The 21,356-nt window shown below is 38.1% G+C and overlaps 1 protein-coding gene across 2 annotated transcripts in view; it reads right to left on the bottom strand.

Annotated features, from left to right (window-relative positions):
* The window catches only part of PCBD2 (pterin-4 alpha-carbinolamine dehydratase 2), a 57,516-nt gene extending 39,087 nt beyond the window's left edge, over nt 1-18,429 (bottom strand). The window contains exons 1-2 of one of the 2 annotated variants that reach the window (XM_036753016.1): nt 18,296-18,429; nt 11,020-11,151 (exon numbers count right to left, since the gene is read on the bottom strand). In XM_036753016.1, the coding sequence (XP_036608911.1) occupies nt 11,020-11,151; nt 18,296-18,394 (231 nt within the window). In that variant the 5' untranslated portion in view covers nt 18,395-18,429. Of the gene's footprint in view, nt 1-8,202; nt 8,253-11,019; nt 11,152-18,295 lie in introns of those variants that run through there. The other variant, XM_036753018.1, reaches the window with a different exon arrangement.
* Nucleotides 18,430-21,356: the final 2,927 nt, after the last annotated feature.

Below are 21,356 nucleotides of genomic sequence, written 5' to 3'. Positions count from 1 at the left end.
CAAAAGCTGATGTTAAAGTGTCTGTCCCACTCCAATACTGTAATGAACATCTTGAATTTACTCCACCTCTATGCCCTGGCTGGAGTAAATCTGATCAATTCAAAAACCTCATCATTCTCAACATCTAATCACAAAATTCCAAGTCTTGGCCTTCAATTCCATACAGATGTGCTTTAGCACAGGGAACCTCTTACTGAACCAGGTTCTGTATACAGAATGACTTAAAGCGATACTTCTTTAAGCTTGTTACAATTTCCCAAAAACACATCAGATACTTTGTACATTCAGATAAATAAATATCAAAGAAATCAGCCAAAGGATGGCAAGGCCATAACAAAGCTTCTATGATGCTACATTAAAAGAAAAAAGAAGCCAAGTAAAATAACCACAATTAATGGGATCTAAAGATAAAGAGTTTGTACTAGGTAATTCTGCTTAACTGGCTCCTAAGCATGACACTTTTGTAAGAGTTACAGGACTGAAAGTAGGGGGAAGGAAATAAAAAAGGGGGGACAATAGAAGGGAGGGCAGATAGGGGGAGGAAGTAATCAAAAGCAAACACTTCTGAAACGGGACAGGGTCAAGGGAGAAAACCGAGGATAGGAGGGAGGGAAATATAGTTAGTCTTTCACAACATGACTATTTATGGGAGTGTTTTGCATAATGATACATGTGTGGCCTATGTTGAATTACTTGCCTTCTTAGGGAAGGTGGGTGGGAAGGGATGGGGGGAGAGAATTTGGAACTCAAAGTTTTAAAAGCAAATGCTCAAAAAAAAAAAAAGGTTGTTTCTGCATGCAACTGGCAAATAAGATATATAGGTAGTGGGGCATAGAGACCTATCTTGCCCTACAAAAAAGTAATGGGAAAAGGGATGAGGTGGGGAGGGGGAGGAGGGTGATGGAGGGGAGGGCAGAATGGGGCAATCAGAGTGTATGCCATCTTGGAGTGTGGGGGAGGGTAGAGACGGGGAGAAAATCTGTAACTCAAAATCTTGTGGAAATCAATGCTGAAAACTAAAAAACATCAAATAAAATAAATTTTTAAAAAAAAGAGTTACAGGACTTCACTGAAAGATCTTCCTGGCAATAAGAGTTGCAAAGAATTTTACTTTGTATAGGTTAAATACCACTGCAAAAACAGTCTTGAGAGTCCTACAGCCTTCTACTAAATAGCATACTAGAGGAGCACCAAGACTGATGGCTTCCCTCTTAAGCATAAGCAATGAACTTGTTTTAAGTCTTGCATTTATAGTATTAGCAATTAAAAATTCTGCTCCTAATGTCACATCATCAGATGTACACAACACACTGTTTAATTTTACCTAGTAGAAAAGGGTCTGGCCTTTTTTTGTGTCATAGACCACTTCTCAGAATAATAATTGTAAATGCATAAAATGAAATACATAAGGTTATAAAAGAAATAAAGTATATTGAAATAAATGTGCAATTTTTTCCCTATCCAAATTCACACCCTGAAAACTAGCCACAGACCACATGTTAAAAATCTCTGCTCTAAGAAATGGGAAGGTAGAAACCAGTGGGAGAGAAAGGTCTTTATATAATTTGCTGAAAATAGAAATATGAAAAATAAAAATGTTACTCTGAAAGGCACTGATAGGGATTGTCTATGGTATTCAACAGTCTTACAAATATTTAGGTAGCAGCTTTTACCAGCTAATTCTATGTACAATGCTGGATGCTGCGTCTGTGTGTGTGAATCAGATCCCTCAACAATGCAAAATGCAAAAATAATGCAAAAACAATACAAAAGATCACACAAAGCAACGTTATTAAGCTACAAATGAATGGTGCCAACAATAAGTGCTAACAAGCTCAAAAGATAGAGGTATGACTGTAAATTGTGCCGGCTGAAGGGGAAAGAGCAGAAGCAACGTGAACAAAGATACGTACAGCAGACAGTAAGTAAAACTGGCCCAAAAAGAGGGTTCGTGTGAGTAGAAAATGAGGCTGGAAATATGGGCTGATTTCAAATGGTGAAGGGCCTTGAATGGCAGGTTAAGTAGTATGGACTTTCTCCTTAAAAAAAATAAAATAAAAAAAAAGAGCCATTGAGGGTTCTAAGCAGGGTGGTGACACTACAAAAGCATTCTATAAGGAAAATAAATTAGCAATAAATATAGGATGAGAGTCAGGGAAAGACCAGGCGATGTGGGGCTGGACTAGGATAACAGAAGTGGGGATTGGAAAGGAAAAAGATGCTTCATTTAAGAGCTTCAATAGATCCTTCACCTCATCAATCCACTGCCCAGATCCTCACGCCCCCAACCTCAGAGCCACAAATCCCTGCCCCCATGCCCCTCAGAACTCCATCCCAATCTTCCGGACCTCCCACCCCCAGAGTCCCACCTGTTCACAACTTCTCATAAGGAATAACTGATAATACAAGAATAGACTTGATAACTAAATAAGGAAATACAACAGAGGATTCTAAGGTTTCAAAAACTGAGTAACTTGGAAGAACAGTGGCCCACTGATGAAAATAGGAATAACAGGAAGAGAACAGTTTGGACTAGAAATGGAAAGGACTCGATTTTCGAAATGCTGAGTTTAAAATTAGAGTGCAGATTTACCAAAAGGTAGAGTTCCCCAGAAGAGCTTCCCATTTGTCAAAGCCCCTTCCCACGTCTTACATACCCCACCATACCTATCCAATAATACCTCCCATAATTTCCAATAAATATTCTCCACTTCAGTCAGGCCAATCTCCTCACTATCCTCTGGCCTCAATACTCTCAATCTTCATCTGGGCATTTTTGCTTATGCTATTTCCCTGCTCAGGAACACTACCTCTCCAAATTCTACTTAACACTCAAGTCCAGCCCTAAACTCACCTCCTGAAGGATGCTTTCCTTGATAAGTTCAATTCATATTAACCTTTCAATTCATTCCTGATCATCCTTAAGATACACTTCTATGTATTATGGGTTTTTTTTTCATATCTGATTTTACCTTAGTGTTTTATTAGCAATTCTTTCCTATGTCCTGTCTCCCCAAATATTTAGCCTTCAAAGAAGGGAGCTAAGCCACATACTTCATATGTAGGTATTCAATCAAGAGTCACTAAACAGAACTTTGTCGGACATTCAATTCAGGTCTATCAAGTCAACGAGTATAAAAACCACAATTTCGTTTGGTTTTGCATTTGAACACTGGGCCTGATATCAGATGACCCTGGTTCCAATCCTCACTCTAAGTCATTTCACACTTTTGTGGCTAAGTTCCCTCATCTGTGAAAGGTGATGGAAGTATCTGCACTGCTTACCTAAAAGGAGTGGAAGGAAAGCCCTTTGTAAGAGGTAAAACGGTGAACGTGACACCTTTGCATCATCAACACCAGCACTAGTTATGACATGACAGCAGCACAGGGGATCACAATGACAATATGTTGTTTTTAGATCCAGGGTTAAATGGACCAGGTCGAGGCATCTGCTGCACGTCTATATTCCTGGTTTACTTAGGAAGCATTATATTTGCACAGTCAGGATGAAAATGCTACGGCAAGGTGGCTCAGTTATACATACTCTGCTGGCGGTCAGTACAGCCATATAATGGAGATTCATTCATTAGCAATGTCTGCTGATTAGATAGGACTGGTTTAACAATAAGCTAAAGGACAGCAGTGCATGAGTAACTCCTAAATTAATAGAGCTTGGTTTATTTTTGCGGGAGATCGCTCATGGAAAAGTGATCCAATATGTATCCAATATGGACACTGCAGATCTTCTAAACAGGTTTCACTGTAACATAGTATAAGAATTATTGTGAGTACCAAGAAGGCTTTGTTTCCCTATCTCAGTTTCTCCATTTCTAAAAATCATTGACTGCTATAGCATATTACAACAGCAGCTGGTGGATCCACCTCCCTCAGGTCTCTCCCACTCCAAACCACCCTCCAATCTGCCACCGAAGTGATTTGTTTGCTTGTTGTCTTCCCCCGTTAGACTGTGAGCTCCTTGAGGGCAGGGACTGTCTTTTGCCTCTTTTTGTCTTCCCCGTATTTAGCTTAGTGCTTGGGATACAGTAGGCACTTAACAAATGTTTATTTACTACCTGATTAATATTTGTCTATCAGACCTACCCCAGGAAGGCACAGTAAGAACAAACATTTAAAAAAAATATTTCCTTGAAGGGGAGAGAGAAAGTGCTAGTAATTTATTTTTATTGGAGAACAAGAAAAGCAAAGGCAATTATATATATCTAAGGGCTAAGGTAGAAGAAACAAATGTACTCATGCTCTGTCACAATGTTTTCAGTGGGGTCTCTTCTGAGTACAGAAACCTACAGAGTTAAAGATAAGCAATGAAATCAATCAATTAACAAGCATTTATTAAGCATGTACAATGTGCTAGGCACTCTACTAAGCTGCAGAGACATAAATACCAAGAATGAAACAGTCCCTACTAACAAAGAATTTACATTGAGAGTTGTAGTCTCTGCTTTTGAGCAGAGAAAAGAATGCAGCCCTTTGGCCTGTGAAGAAAAACAGTGATGATGTCTTTCACCACTGATGATCTTCTTGAATCACCTGTTATTTACGTCAGTGTTTTGAAATAGACAATGAGCAGATAACTGGATTCAAACACACTTAAACCTTTAGGAAAACTCCAACTATGTAAATCAGCAGTGTCAGTTACAGCTCTGCTAGCAGAGGGGCTAGGGCAATGGAACAAATTTGAAATGGAATTGAAAAGAGCAAGGAAGAAACTGATTTTATTGAAGTTCTCTATTAATAGATTATTTTCTGTAAATAACAGGCCAACATTACTAATTCACATTAAACATACTTATGCAGCACCAGCAATCCAGCGCCTGAGCAATAAAACTCAAGTACCATTTTTCTTGTCACTTAAATTTAAGGTAACTAATTTGTGACTGCATTATACCAAGCTAATCTCATCTACAATTTCTTACAAATTTAAACCATTCACACTAAAGTTTCTTATTAAAAATAGCAATTTACATAAATGAAATTTATGTCTATGCATTTTATAAACATTTCTTGATCTTATAATAATTATGTACTCATATGATAACATCTGTTGATATTCATAGTCTCTAAAACCTGGCACAGATTTAACCCACATAATTTTCCATGCATCAAGAGCATTATCTGTAAAAAGCAATAAAAAGCAATGAATGCATTAATCACACAATATCATCTGTAATGCATAAATCTGAAATATCTTTCACGTCAACTCAACTGCTTTTTATTTTTTACACACCTGATTTTACACCATCTGTAAAAGGGCAAGACAAAGACCACTGAGGAAATTATACTTCATGACTGCTAGACTTCTACTAAATACTCAGACTAAATCCTGTAAACAGAAGATTTACAACACAACTAAGAAAAAATGATGCAGTTAAAAGTCCATTTTTATTAAAGAACAGTATAATGACCACAACAATTTCACACTGCAGTTTGGTTTCATATTTGCATTTCTGGCACCTGTTTTACATTTCCCAAAGTCTATCCAATGCATATGTTTTTGAAAGTACACGTCAGATCTACATCTTGAGTAGTATATAAACAGGGTAGAGTAAAATGAATAAAATGATAATGCTTTTAGCCTTCATTTCTTCCGGAATACTACCATTCCCTCGAGGACACAGACATTGATACACCAAACTCCAGCTGCTGAGCTCCAGATGGGTCCTACAGTACCTAAGAGTCCCACTGGAGCCTCAGAGAATAATAGTTCACCAATGTATCCACCAGCTTGAATTTTACCATGAGGTCCTAGAGGGAATATGGAGGAATGGAGAGAAATGATGGGACTTCTCTTGAATTCTGGCTAAAATTATATTACTTCTCAAACTCATGGAAGTTACAGATAATGTCTCTCACATGTTCTATACACCTATCACATTTTGATTCTGTGGGCTATATGAAAAAAAATTAATATAAATTTTTAAAAAAGAAAAAATTTAATATATACACTAAAACAATAATAAAAATCTACCTTTTCACTAACGATAGGACAATAGGTAGTATCATATTCCACAACAGTTTCCTGGGGGGTAGAGGGGGGAAGAATGGGATGATAGCATCTGCCAAAGCAAAAATATTGTTTTATTTGGTACACATAGATATGCTAAACTACATAATATGCAAAAGAATGCTTTCCAAAGCATGAGGTTGGTGTTCCTTAGATAGAACTTTACAGTCTTGGCCCAATGTCTTACCAGCCCTTTTTTGTGTTTTACGGTTTCTAGTAGAATGCCATACACATTCTATATATGGTTTCTAATATCAAAGAGAGATCTCACACATATGAAATAAGGCCAAAACATAACCACCAAATGAATTCTCATAACTGTTTCAGAGCTGTCTACTACTTTTAAAGACTATCAACTTTAAAGATTTTGATTACCAGCCTCTCATAGCATTAGTTTCTCAAAGTGTTCCTGTGAAAAGCTAGCCACTTTCAATCTTTTTAAGTCTATGCCCATTAAAATTTTTCCAATATATACTTCCTGCAGTTGCCAATCACCTAAAAGCAGATTTATATGACAACTCACAGGGCTTTACCCTTTATATATATCCAGATGACCAGAAAATCCAAACTCATTTACAAATGCCAAGCACCTTTGCGACCAGGCATTCTAAGCATTTCAATTGCTAGTTACCATGCCACCAGATAACCATGTTTTATTTTTATTATGGTATACTATGTTCTTTACTATTCTCAAAATACAGTATAATTTTGCATAATTCATTGCTTTAGTACTACCAGCAAGAGCTAAGAGTAGCTGCTTAAAGTACAATGACTACTCAACACATCTATATTGGCATTTATATCCAGGTTTCAATGGTATTTGTCCTCATCTGATCTTCAAAGTGAACATAGAGGCTTTAAAAATAATCACACAAACTTTCAGACAGAAAACCAAATCTTTATAAACTATCAAAAACTATCTAAAAAATATTTTAAGAGAATTACAAACTATTAGCAACAATATTAAAGAATACTCCAAATCACTAATAATAAGGGGAATTCAAAGGAAAGCAGCTCTGAAGTTTCACTTCACATTCAGCAAATTGGCAAAAATGACAATAGATTGGGAATAATTATGTCAGGCCCACTACTACCTCATTGTCGGGGCTGTGAATCAGTACAACCATTTTGGATAACAATCTGAAAATATCCAAAGAGAGTGCAAAGAAAATGCCCATACCTTTTGACCCAGAGATTCCATTAGTAGGCTTATACCCCAAGGAGGCTACTGATAAAAACTAAGTTCTTGTTTATGCCAAAATATTTTCAGAAGCACTTTTTGTAACATCATAATAGCAAAGAATTGGAAATAAAATAGATACCTCTTGACTTGGGGGGGAGGGGTGGTTGAACAAATTGTGGCACATGAACACAACGGAATTACCATTGTGCTATAAAAAATGATAAATGTGATAAATACAGAGAAGCATAGAAAGATCTATAAGAACTAATGCAGAGTGACATAAGCAGAGCTAAGAATAAAAATATAGTGACTACAACAATATAAATAGAAAGAACCACCACAAAAAATAAAAATCAGAAATGAATGTTGCGAAATTACAAAGAATAAGCATAATTCAAATGAAGAAGTATGAGAAGATAACTTTACCCCATTCCTTTGCAAAAAGAGAAGGTCCACACATGTACAATTACACACATTTTCAGATTTTTTCTATGTATTGATCAGTCATGCTGACTTTTTTTCCTATTCCTTTTTTTGTCTTTAAAAAATATTTGTTATATGAGATAGCTCTCTGGCAAGCAGAAATGTACTAGGAGAAATTATGATGATATGAAAATCAAAAGACATCAATAAAAACTTACCAGTAAAAGAATTCTCCAAGACACTAATAAGAGAAATGCAAATCAAAATAATTCTAAAGTTTCACCACATCCAGCAAACTGGCAAAGATGACAAAATATGGAAATAAATAATGTTGCAGGGATAGTGGAAAGACACCCACATAATGCATTGCTGATACAGCTGTGGATCAGTACAACTATTTGTAAAATAAGTTGAAATTACACAAATAAAGTACCTAAAATGTCCATATCCTCTGACTCAAAGATGCCCCAAAAATACCCCAAGTAGGTCAGTGATAAAAAGAAAGACTCCATTTACTGCACACTGAAATATTTACAGCAGAAATTTTTATGGTAGCAAAGAACAAAATAGATACCTATTGACTGGGGAATGGTTGAATCGTGGAATATGTGCAATATGACTGGGCTGCAAGAAATAACAAATATAAACAAATAAGAAGCAAGGAAAGACTTACATGAACTAATGCAGAGTCAAGTAAGCAGAGGTGAGAAAACAATATACACAATGACTACAACAATGTAAATGAAGAGAAAAACCACCACAAAATAGTCAAAAATGAAAGATGAAAATCTAAAGTAATAAATTTGGTCCCAAGGAAGTGATGAGAAAAGATATCACCTCCTATCCTTTGTAGAGGTGGGAGGTCCACAGTATACACACACTGAATATAATGTCAGATTTTTTTCAATTTATTGATCAGCTTTGCTGATTTTTTTTCTCTTCTTCCTCTTTCTTTTCTTAAAAAAAAAGTCTTTATTATAAGGGATAGCTTTTGGGGAGCAAGCAGGAGAAGTACAGTGGGAAATTTATGCAATGTAAAAAAAAAAGATCAATAAAATTTTATTTTAAAAAATGATCCCCAAAATTGTTCAGAAAACTCAATGCAATTTTATTTTGTAACCTGTTTATCTTTACGGTACAGGAAAATATTACTATCGTTTCTATGTAAAAATTTAAGTATCAAAAATGCTTAAGGTACAGGGGCTTGATGTTTCCTAATTAATCAGAAAAAAAGTTTTATTGCTGAAAATGTTTCTAAAACACATTCATCCAGTTTTCTGCCTTATGGCTAGTATACTGTACATAACAATCATTCTTTGCAAAGCCCTGAGCTCAATATTCTGAACATCAATTATCATTGCAGAATGCCATATGCATGAAAGTGTAGGGCTGAGCTGCCAACTGGAAGATGTACCCTTAAAGATGGTTTACTGTTAAAGTTACCTTCTTTACTAAATCTGATCTTGATTGGTATTCTTGTAATTTGCCTCTTTTTCCTAAAAGTTCAGTGAAGAAAAAAATTCTGGCTGATTAAATGTTCCACTTCCTTGGATTCTGGTTAAATGAAGTTTCCTTTTTTCCTTCAGGGTTTTTTGTTGTCACTGTTATTTTGAAGCTTAGCACAAGCTAAAGAACTATGCAAAAGCAGTAACTTATCAACAAACACCTTGGGCCACAACTCTCAAATGCACTGTCACATGTTCAAGTCCATTCAAAACTCATCATGGTGTAAGTACGTGCAAATGCCAAAAAACTTTGAAAACACAACACCAAACTCCTAATTTATGGCTGACAGATTGCTCACGGTGACCAGATGCCAAGTTCCATGACACTGCCAAACAGTCTTGATAACATGAATGCTCTTCAAGGGCTAAGTCCCACACCAAAAAGCCAAGGGTAAGACCTACACTGAAGCTTATCCAAACAGGCTGTAATAACCAGGAGGGGGGAGGGGGGAAGGAGGACAGTAACAGAGCACCTTTAAAGCGCGTATCACTAAATGACATCCACATCAACAACAGTTTTTCTTACCTATTTTTACCTGGTGGCGTTAGGAATTACTTCTATTAAGTGACTTAAATGAAGTCCTTGGCCTCGAGTAACTTACAAAAATATTTGTCTTTGTTTTGTGTTAAAGAGACATAAAAATAACTGAATAAATATGGAACAGAGCTCGTAACAGCATCTACACTCTGTTTTGCGGGCTGAGTGAAGGATGAGTCACGAGCATCACACATCCAAAGAGGAAAAAAAGCAAAAACTGTCTCAAAAATCCTAATAATAGTATGGTGGGAGTAGCTCACATTTATATAGCGCTTACTACGTGCCAGGTACTGTGCCAAGCACAGTATCTCATCTGATAGGAGGCAGAGGCTATCATTACTCCCATTTTACAGACGCAAACAGAGGTTAAGTGATTTGTCTAGGGTCACACAGCTAGTCTGAACTGAATTTGAATTCAGGTCTTCCTGACTCCAAGCCCAGTACTTTATACCCTGTACCACCTAACTGCCAAATAAAAAATGAAAAGAGTTAAAGAACAGCTCAACGTAGAGTTTTTGAGCTTGGAAGGACAAGGGAACTCTAATACCAAAAAAAACCCTGGAAAAAGATTAAGAGATGGTAAAGGGACAATTACATGAAAGGATATTTGAGCAAACAGGAAAAGTAGATTACAGGATGGAAAATAAGGGACAATGGAAGTAGAGAACTCAGATGAGTTTAGCATAGGGTTTTGAAGGAGAGATCTCGACTCTGGATAGAGAACATGGGAGGCCAGTCAACTGGGCCCAAAGCCTGACCAATCAGCTATTTGCATTTACTCAGTATATATTTTACATTTACTTATCTATGTATATGCAATTCTCTCTAATAGAATATAACCTCCTTGAGGACAGCAATGGTTTTATTTTCATCTTTGTATATCCAGTACTTAATACACTGTCTGACACATAGTAAGCACTTAATAAATGCTTGATAAATGAATGAGTCAGGAAGGAATACAGTGTTTTCAGCCTACAAAAATGCCAACAAGTCAGTAAAGGATGAGATTAAGGAAGGAAGGAACACAGCCTCCAAAAAAGACCAAAACTTTGGGAATTAGGTTAAATCAGAGTCAGCTTTTCTGCACTCCTTGTGATCTGAATTATCTCCCCCACTTGACCATCTATTGCTGCTCCTTGTTTCCTATTAGGCTTGGTTCACTGGATGGAGTGCTTAAGAAAACTGACCCTGCACAACTTTTGATTTTATACTGACTCAATGACTAATTCTGACTCTTTTCCCAGGAGGAGATTTCCCAATTTCATCCCCACCAACATACGTTTTGAAGAGCAACAGCATCTTAAATATTTACAGTACAAGATGACAAAAATATAACACTAAAACTTACCTGATTAAAATTTTTGAAACAGAATTCTTTATATATAGCATCTCTTTCATTTAATTCTGACCATCCTGAGGCTTTGAGGTCATGTAAAACTTGGTTCCTTTCTTCTGTTGTTAACCAATGAGATTCTGCAGACTAGTAAGAATAAAATAACCAAATGAGAATTTAGACATGTCTTTAATTTACTAGTAGAACTTATAGCATTTTGTATTGACATTATATGAAGTTTTTTTTAAAGATTCATGTAGCTAAGAAGCTTTAAAAATAATAGTATCAAAGATGAGTCATTCCCCAATTGATAAATGGTCAAAGGATATGAACAGGCAGTTTTTCAATGAAGAAATCAAAACTATACATAGTCATATGAAAAAGTGTTCTAAATCACTGTTCATTACAGAAATGAAAATTAAAACAACTCTGAGATACCATCTTACGCCTATCAGACTGGCTAAAATGATAGAAAGAGAGAACAAATGCTGGAGGGGATGTGGAAAAATTGAGACAGATGCACTGTTGGTGAAACTGTGAACTGATCCAACCATTTTGAAAAGCAATCTGAAATTATGCCCAGAGTTATAAAACTGTGTATACCCTTCAACCCAGCAATACCACTGTTATATCTGTTTCCCAGAGTGATTAGGGGAAAAGGAAAAGAACTTATATATTCTAAAATATTTATAGTAGTTCTCTTTGTGGTGGCAAAGAACTAGAAATCATGGGGATGCCCGTCAATTGGGGAGTGGCTAAATAAGTTGTGGTATATGACTGCGATGAACTACTACTGTGCTGTAAGAAATGATGAGGTGGCTGATTTTAGAAAAACATGGGAAGACTTGCATGAAATAATGAAGAGTGAAGTGAGCAGAACCAAGAGAACGTCGTACACAGTAACAGCAATGTTGTTCTAAAAACAACTTTGAATGACCAAGTCATTTTGAGTATCGTAAATATTCAAATCAACTTCAACTTCCTGAAGTTAAAGATGCTATCCATATCTAGAGAAAGAACTATATATATACATATATATGTATGCATATATACATATGTGTGTGTACATACATACATACATATATATAGATATAGATATAGATATAGATATAGATATAGATATAGATATAGATATAGTATGGTTTCACAAGGAGGGAGGGAGGAAAAATAATTCTTAAGTACACAGCAGAGAACAAAAGAAAATTTAGAAGGAAGTACAGAAAAGCACAGTGGCTTTGAAAACAATATATAGTATTTATTACATAGTCTTTCAAAAAAGTAAACACTGTGAAATGGAAATTCATGGTCTTATATTGAATCCTCTTTTTATGTTGTGCTGTGTATGTGGGAATATTCTTTTTTTGTCTTATTGTACTTAAGTTCAAAATGAATAAAAATTTTTTTAAAAAGAAAAAAATAGCATTCTCTAATGTATAAGAATATTCATACATGAAAATAATTCCTAGTAATTTGCTCTTTCACAAGCATTCAGCACTAATTCCCAAAAAGTATATGGGCCAAAAGTAAGATAAATTCATATGTGATTTCATATCTTTCATACATGCAACATAAGCATTCTGTGAGAGGATGAGATTTCAAAGGTACTCCAAAAGACCTTCCTACCCAAAAGAATTCCTCTTCTACCTGCTCACAGATGAGTGACATTCCATAATTGAGTCTCTTCCTTTAACTTCAAACCTGCTAAATTCTTATCACTCATTTATACTTCAGCAAAAATGAATTTCTCCTATTCTTTCCTCAAAGCAAGTTGACAAGGGAAATATATATATATGTCCTACAAGGTGGGACAGAAGGGATTTATCAATAAAAATAATATTACATTAAAGACACAAAATTTCACCATTTGATTTGATGTTAAAGGTGCTTTTTCTGGCAGCAAAGGACTAGAAACAAAGTAAATGTCCTTCATTTGGTGAAAAGCTAAACAAATTGTGGTACAAGAATGAAAGAACATCCCTGTGCTGTATGAAATAACAAACACAGTAAATACATAAAAGCATGGAAAAACACATGAAATGATGCAAAATGAATAAGCAGAGCTAGGGTGCACACAATGACTACGATGATGTAATGGAAAGAACAACCACAACAAAACTGAACATCACAAAATTATAAAAAAAAAAAAATAAAAAAACAAGCTTGGCCCTGAAGAAGAGTTCTGGTATAGTATCTCTCCCTGTCCTGATCCTGTGTAGAGGTGGGAGTCCACCGATGTGGAACATATAAAGTCTCAATAGAAAATGAAATTTTTGCAATGTGTTGACTGGTTTTACTGAATTTTGTTTTCTCTTCTACTTTTTGAAAAACTTCTGTTATAAGGGCTCACTCTCTAGGAGCAGGGAGACGAGGGCATAAGGAAAAAATATAAGTGATGTACAAAAAGTTATCAATAAAAATCTATTTTTTTTATTTTAAAGGTACTGAAAATGCTACAAAAAGATGCAAAGTAGGAAGTGGCTGAAACCTAAATCAGGGTCTTTCAGAACTCAACTGTTGCTTTTATAAAAGTGTTATCCTTACCATAATATGATGCTTACTATCCATTCTCATCAAAATACATACTGAATTTTTTCTCAGAGTGGGGATGAATGTACTTTATAGACACCACTCAATTCAGGGATACCACCTGTGACCAAGAATCAGAGAGCCCCCTCTCAAACTGGATATCCTACAGATACCTCAAAATCAACAGGTTAAAACAGAATTTAGGATCCTTCCTCAGAAGCCCTCCCCTCTTTCCAGTTTCCTTTTCCTGTCCAGAGCACCATGATTCTCCCAGGCCAAAGATGTCAAACATGCCCCAATCAGACAAAATGTAATTGGAAAATAGTTAATAAGATAAAAATATAATAGAACATGGATGATATTAATACATGGTTTTCTGTGTAAATATACAGCCTTCAGGGATATAGGCTAGTGGCCCCTGTTTCTATTTGAGTTTTGACACCACCGCCTCCAGTTCCCAATCTCCGTATCATCTTCATCTCCTCTGTTACAAAACTCATCCCACATATCCAATCTATTGAAAAGTCTTGTCTTTTCTACCTCCACAACATCTCTTATTTATATCCCTCCTTTCCACTGATACTGCCACCACCACGGTGCAGCCCCTTATCGACCCAGACCTGAACTACTACAATAAGCATACTGGTTGGTCTCCCTGCCTCAAGCCTCTCCCGACTCCCGTCCGTCCTCCACTCAGCTGCCAAAGTGACCTTCCTAAAGCACAGGTGTCACCACGTCCCTCCCTTACTCAATAAATACTAGTGGTTTCCTATTACCTCAAGGATTCAGTATCAAATCCTTTATTTAGCTTTGAAAGTCTTTGACAACCTAGCCTTTCCTCTTACACTTTACTCCCCTCCGCACAGTCTACAATTCTGTTACACGGAGGTTCCTTGTACGCTACGCTCCATCTCCCATCTAGACGCTGTTCCACTACGGCTCTCAAGCCTGGAATGTTCTCATTCTTCACTTCTACCTTCTGGATTCTCGGACTTCCTTTTACATTCAGCTTGAGTCACCCCTCCCGTCCGCTGCTAGTACTTCCCCTCTGAGTGACTGAGTGTGTGTTGGGTGGGGGGCGGAGAGTGGGGTTTGTATGCACATAATTGTTTGCCTATTGTTCCCCTCATTAGAACGTGAGCTCCTGAAAGCAGTCACTATATTTTTGCCATTATCTGAATCCCCAGAACTCAGCTCAATCCCTGGCACACAGTAATCATTCACTAAATGCTTGTCGACTGATTGACCCATTTTCTCCATCAAAAGCTAAAGGGGTCATATGCAGGTATAACCACAGCGGCGGTAGCATGCGTGCTAACAAACCTGACATTTTTCCAAATGTTTAGCAATTATTCTTATTAGAGAATATGAGAGGCAGTCATGGCAGAGTGAAGAGGACCAGTCTTCAGGAAGTCTGGGACTCAAATTCTGTCTCTGATTTACTGTGAGAATAGGAATTTAAGAAATTACTTAACTTCTCCTCCTCACAGGAAAGTAGAAGTAACACCCAGGTTCTGAATTCACAAACCTTTTGTTTTCATCACAGCTAACAAGCCACAGCATTACAGCAAATGATGTAGGTGGCACAAGTTAGCCTATTCCATGCTCGTCAATCATGCACAATTCCTGAAGAATCTGTGATTTCCTGCGTGGGTCCCCCTCTCACTGAAGCACACACTGCAAAGATTTACAAGATGGCTTGCTGTGGCCAAAAATATTCACCGCTCACCGGCCAACCACCAAGTATGAGCACCTCTGGATTTAGCTAACCTAGTCCTTAGACAAAAATTACAAAGTGAATCCGTAAAAGCATACTCGGAGCCTTTCCGACTTGAGGTTTTTTAAATGTCAGAGCCTGTACTCCACTAGGATAGCCTTTGAGTTGCCAGCGTCCCCTCCATGACACATCAGAGGAGGTAAACAATATAGCAACTGTAAATACTTTAACAGTGTCAGCTAGAAAAAAAATTAAAGCAGAAAACAATACATGGGTTCTTGCCTGAGATGTTTCAATTAAAGAGCACACTTAAGTGTACTTTGTGACGGGTCTGTTCTTTTCCCTTTTACTCACCCAGGTCTTTTCATCCTGACTCTTATGTCCACCTGCAAATTCTCTAGAGGCCCCCCACACACACTCTTATAATTGCATGGATACCAATGAAGTATGACAACTGTTCATCACCTATCCTTTTGCTTCGGTGTAGGCACATGACTGAGCCACCTCTTTTCTGGTTATACATCTCTGCCATGACATCCTTTACTTCTGCACAATTCTTTCTGGGGTGTGTGTGTGTGTGTGTGTGTGTGTGTGTGTGTAAGTCAGTTGTAGACTGTGACATTCCATGACTAGTAGTCATTAAGTATTCACAGGAGAATTTTTGTTGTTCACTCATATTTAGTTATGGATCACACAGCTAACAAATGTCTGAGGCAGCTTTTGAACTCAGAAGGATGAGTCTTTCTGACTCCAGGCCCAGAGCTCCATCCGCTGTACTACCTGGCTTGCCCCCCTCACAGAAGAATATGAATAGAGAAAAAAATGAGCCTGTGTTTCAAAAGCAAACCTAAAATCATTAAAACATTATGTAAGGTGGGGGACTGTTGGTGTAGAACACTGCATAAGAAGTAAGAATTGGGCAATATGTCACTTAGTTTTGCTGAACTATGTTGTTTTTCTCTTTTTAATTCTTTTTTATAAGAGAGAGTTCTCTAGGAGGATGGGAGAGGACTATATTATGAAATGTAGGTATTTTAAAAACAAAAGATATCAATAATTTTTTAAAAGCAACCATGCAACTGGAAACAAAGTGGATATTCCACTGATTGTGGAATGGCTAAATAAACTGGTACGTGAATGTAATGGGATAGTACTACCCTATAATAAACAATTAGTATAGAGAAGTAATGAAAGGATTACATGAACATTGATGCAGAGCAAAGTAAGCAGAGCCAGGAAATTAATACACACAACGATTACAACAACGCGAATGGAAAGAAAACCACAAAATAATCGAAAAAGAATTGCAAAATTAAAAAGAACTAGCTTGACCCCAAAGAAAAGACTCTCCCTACTCCTTTGTAGAGGTGGGAGCATCAACAGGTGAGAGGCCTTATGTATAACATCCATTTTTTTTAATGTATTGATCTGTTTGTATGTTATCTCCCCTATATATCTAATGACTGTGAGGTCCCTGGGAACAGGAACTGTATCTTCAAAGCTTAGCACAGTACCTGGCACACAGTAGGCACTTAATAAATTTTGTTGACTGACTGGACATAAGGATAAGGACACTGAAAGGCAACACAAAACAAGATATCAACAAAAACCTGTTTTTTAAAAGGACTGTGCGATCTCTCTCCTCCTCTTCAATTCTAGGCCCAATTCATTATTTATCTAGTGCCTCTCTAGTTAACTTTATATCAGAGTCTAGGAATTCTTCGCAGGCTCGTTTTTTCCTGAGATAGTTATGCCAAACTCTGTTGAGATACGGATCTCATTTATGAAACTCTGCAATACTCTGGTGCTTGATATGACCAGCACAATATCTTGGAACAGGAGCATTCCCAATTCTTCTTCATCACCATCATCATCATCATCATCATCATCATTCTAGAGAATCCCTCTTCCATGTGGAGTCTGTGTCCCTATTTTACTCCTCAAATGAAATGAATAAATCAAAGTCATCAAAGTTTTCGCTGTTTTAACATGTTTTAAGGAATCTTACATAAATTTAACATGCATGAAACGTGTCAAACACGTACGAGCCACGCTGTTGTTTTGTTCTACATAATGGAATTTCTTATAATCAATGAGCACGACGGTATGTTGCATTCTCTACCTTTCTGTCGGCTGTGTAAAGATAAGAGTTTGCTGAATACTGTTTGTGAATCAGACAGCCCGAGAGCTGCGACGTCTAAGTTGCTTTTCACCACTAGGTGGCGGCATATGTTAAAGTCTGGTGTGGAGAATGATTGTTTCACTGAGTAAAAGGAAAAATTGTAGGACGGCTTTAGATAACTGAAAGCACATTGACGGGAGGTAAAAGATTGAACGGACAAATGGATGGATGGACATGTACGTATGAATGTGTGTATATGTGTGTAAGCATATGTGTCTATGTGCATATATACATGTGTATATACGTATATATCACTTAATATTCACATTAACCCCCAAATGATGCTAAAAAAAACCCCACACGAGTGACTTGAAGCAAACTGAATAATCACTCGTGTCAAATACGCGGGTGGATTCGTTAGAAAGTGACTGCTTTTATAAAGCACAGATCACACGAGCTTTCTAATTCGCGATGTCATACATCAAGAGAAGCGAAACTGATGAAAACGCTTAAGAATGCGCTCCGATGCGCCCGCACCTGAGTAATCAGACTGGGAAAGCTCCTAAGCTGAGTAAGGGAGGGGTGGCAGGGTCTGGGCACCAGTGGCCGTGGGTAAGTCATTTCCGACCTGACTTCGGTAAGTGACGGGGATGCTCGGTTGAAGCTGCCCTAGCGGCCCCCGGGGAGGGCAGGATTCACCCCCGGCTCCAGCGAGCCCCGACCCCAACCCCGACCCGCGGGCGCACAGACACTCGGACTCTGCCCAAGGCAACCTGCGCTTGACTCGGGGAGGATTTCTGGGAAGATGGGCCGGCCCTCTGGACGCCCCGGCTCCGCCCCGGACCGCCCGCGCCCGCGCCCCGAGCGAGCTCCCCTGGAGCCCAGAGGCCGCCCGCCCGCCAGCCCTCGCCGCCTCACTCACGCACCATGGCTGAGAGGCTCCGGCAGCGGCCCGGAGCGAACCGCGGCGACCGAAGGAGCGCGGGGAGAAGCCGGCCCCGGAGTCCCAGCGCCGCAGCCGACATGGGTCCGCACGGCGCAGCCCCGCCCCGAGGCGACCACCGAGCTGCCTGAGCCGCGGCGCCCGCAGCCCGGGCCCCCCGCGCTACACCCGGCCCGGCAGCCCCCGCTCCCGGAGCCCCGGTGCCTCCCGCCGCCGGGTCCGCCCGGGCTGAGTCCCGGCTTCCCGGGCTGCTGGGGCCCAGACGCTCTGGCGGGCGTCGGGCCCGGCGGCGGGAGAGCTAAAGAAGGACCCTTCGGGGCCTGGGACCATGCATGGAAATAACTTTATTGACAGCGGAGGAAGCACCAGCTCGCCGAGCATCAAGGTCTGCGGCCTGCGGCTGCGAGCGCTTCCATCTGAGGCCCTAAAGAACCGGCGCGGGCCCAAGGCGCCCCTCCCCGGGCCCTCCCGCTGCGCCTGCGCACTGCCCGCGCGGCCTGTCCGGCGGTGAGAAGGCAGGCAGGCGCCTTTGCTGACCTTCTCTTACCCGCACCCCCACCGGACCTGGAAGAACTGCTTAAGGATGCGGTTTGGGGTCATTCGTATTATCCAGGGGTCTAGCCACAAAGAGTTACTCAATGTCCAACGAAGTACTTTGTATATATTTATTATGTTTATATTTATTCTATATTTACTTTTATAGAATTATATACATGTATAGTATATACACTTACATAATTACAGACATGCTTCTATAAAATATATACTTATAGAATTACGTGTTTATATCGTATACCACATATACTGATAGAAAAATATGATAGAGGTTCTGAATATTTGTATTTATTCTATCTGTGTATATGTAGAATATATATATTTTTATGTGGTATGAAATTTGGCAGAATTCTGTTTATTAGTAAAGACATTGTTCCTGACAGTTTAAATTCTTTAGTTTTAACTCCAATTCTACTTAACGAGGTCATTCTAACAATAAAATTGAATTAAGCTAAAATAAAATGCTTCGCATCTTTTTTTAATCAAATGGTTCCCCAAATATCCAGCCAGACATTTACTTAATTGATTAAATTTTTCCTAATCTCCACGCCTTTCTAAAAGTCCCTTCCTCCCACTCCTGAATCTCAGTCTGCAAACCCTTCTAAATGTCCCTCCCTTACCACATCCCCCAGTTCTGTCACCTCTCCACAAACCCAGAAGACTTCTACACCCTCCAGATGTATACCTTGCTTGTTTCCTCTTCAACCCACACCCAATGAGTGAGCTTCCAACATTACCAGCCCTGCACCCCACCTGCTTCCTGTGTATTACCTTTTCTTGCCCAGTTTTGTTTTTTAGAATCACACCATCATACAAAACTCAGCCCCAACCTTTCTTGCAAAATATTCTAGTGATGATGACAATTTTAAGAATACTTGTAACATTTTCATAGATAAGAAGTAAAAAGTTTGACCTTAATGAGTGCCTTATGATTAGTCTTTAATATTTTCTTTATATTTCTTCTGGGTCTTTTATCTTGAATTTTCCATTAAGTTCTGGTCTTTTTTGTCACAAATACCTGAAAGTCTTTCTGTACATCAAATATCCATTTTTTTAAAATTCAGGATCATACTCAACTTTGCTGGGTAAGTTGTTCTTGGTCTCAACCCCAGCTCTTACATTCTTCGAAACATCTTCCACCACCTATGGTTTTTTACTGTAGAAGCTACTAGGTCTTGTGAAATCCTGACTGTATTTCCATAGTATTTAAATTGTTTTTTTTTCTTGTTGCTTGCAATATTTTCTCCTTAACTTAGGAGTTTTGAATCTTGTCTATGACATTCCTGTAAGTTTTCCTCCTGGGATCTCTTTCAGGTGATAAACAGTAGGGTTTTTTCTATTTCTACTTTACCCTCTTGTTCTAGAACTTTAGGGCAATTTTCCTTAATAATTTCTTGTAATACTGTATCCAGATTCTTTTTTTTGATAACTTTCAGGTAGTCCAGCAATTCTTATCTTTTCTCTCTTCAATCTGTTCTCCAGATCAGTTCTTTTTCTAATGAGATGTTTCAGATTCTCTTCAATTTTTTTCTAGTTTTATTTTTTCTTGGTATCTTATAACATCATTCAATTCCTCTTGCACAATTCCAGTTTTCAAGGAGTCATTTTCTTCCTTAAGATTTTGGACCTCTTTTTCTAACTGGTTAATTTTTTCATAATTTTCTTGGATTGCTTTTAATTTTTTTCCTAGTTTTTCCTTTATCTCTTTTTTTAATTCCTTTTTAAGTTCTTCCAAGAGCTGTTTTTGGGCTTGTGACCATTTGACATTACTCTTTATGGTAAGGGTGGCTTTTTTTTTTTACCTCATTATCTGTCTCTGAAAATAAACCCAGGTCTTAGTTTACACCATAGTAGCTATCTATGGTCAGGTTCTTTTTCCTTTGCTTACTCATTTTTATTTTTTATTTTGTATTTAGCAGCTTATTACTATATAATATTATTATTATAATCAGATATTACCCACAACTCAGGATAAAAACATGATTATAATAAGCTTTATAGAACTATGTCTACAGTATTCTATATAAACTTATATAGACATATTTCTATAAAATATATACTTATATAGAATTATATACCTAAATAGTATACCAAATATACTTATAGATACACTTCTATACAATTATACTCTATGTATTCCTTGCCAATTACATGCGATAATTTTCTCTTTCATTTCTCTTCCTTCTCCATTTCCTCCCTGCTCTCAGTGTATTCTTCATCTCCCTTTCCATCCTTTCTACTTGGATTCTCTCAATGATTTCTGGTGATGATAGGGCTCAAAGGGGACACATCAATCATTTCCCTTAGAATGTGAGCACTTTATTCTTGTTTAGTCTTTTATGGTTATTCATTCATTGTTTACATTTTTATGGGCAGCATGATGGTACAGTGGACAAAGTGCCACACCTGAAGTCAGAAAGACATATGAGTTCAAATCTGGCTACAGATACTAGCTCTGTGACCCTGGGCAAGTCATTTAACCCTGTTTG

Source organism: Trichosurus vulpecula, chromosome 3, assembly GCF_011100635.1.
Source record: "Trichosurus vulpecula isolate mTriVul1 chromosome 3, mTriVul1.pri, whole genome shotgun sequence".
Classification (NCBI taxonomy): domain Eukaryota; kingdom Metazoa; phylum Chordata; class Mammalia; order Diprotodontia; family Phalangeridae; genus Trichosurus; species Trichosurus vulpecula.
The sequence above is the reverse complement of the archived record's forward strand: the minus strand, read 5'-3'. Positions and strand labels throughout refer to the sequence as shown.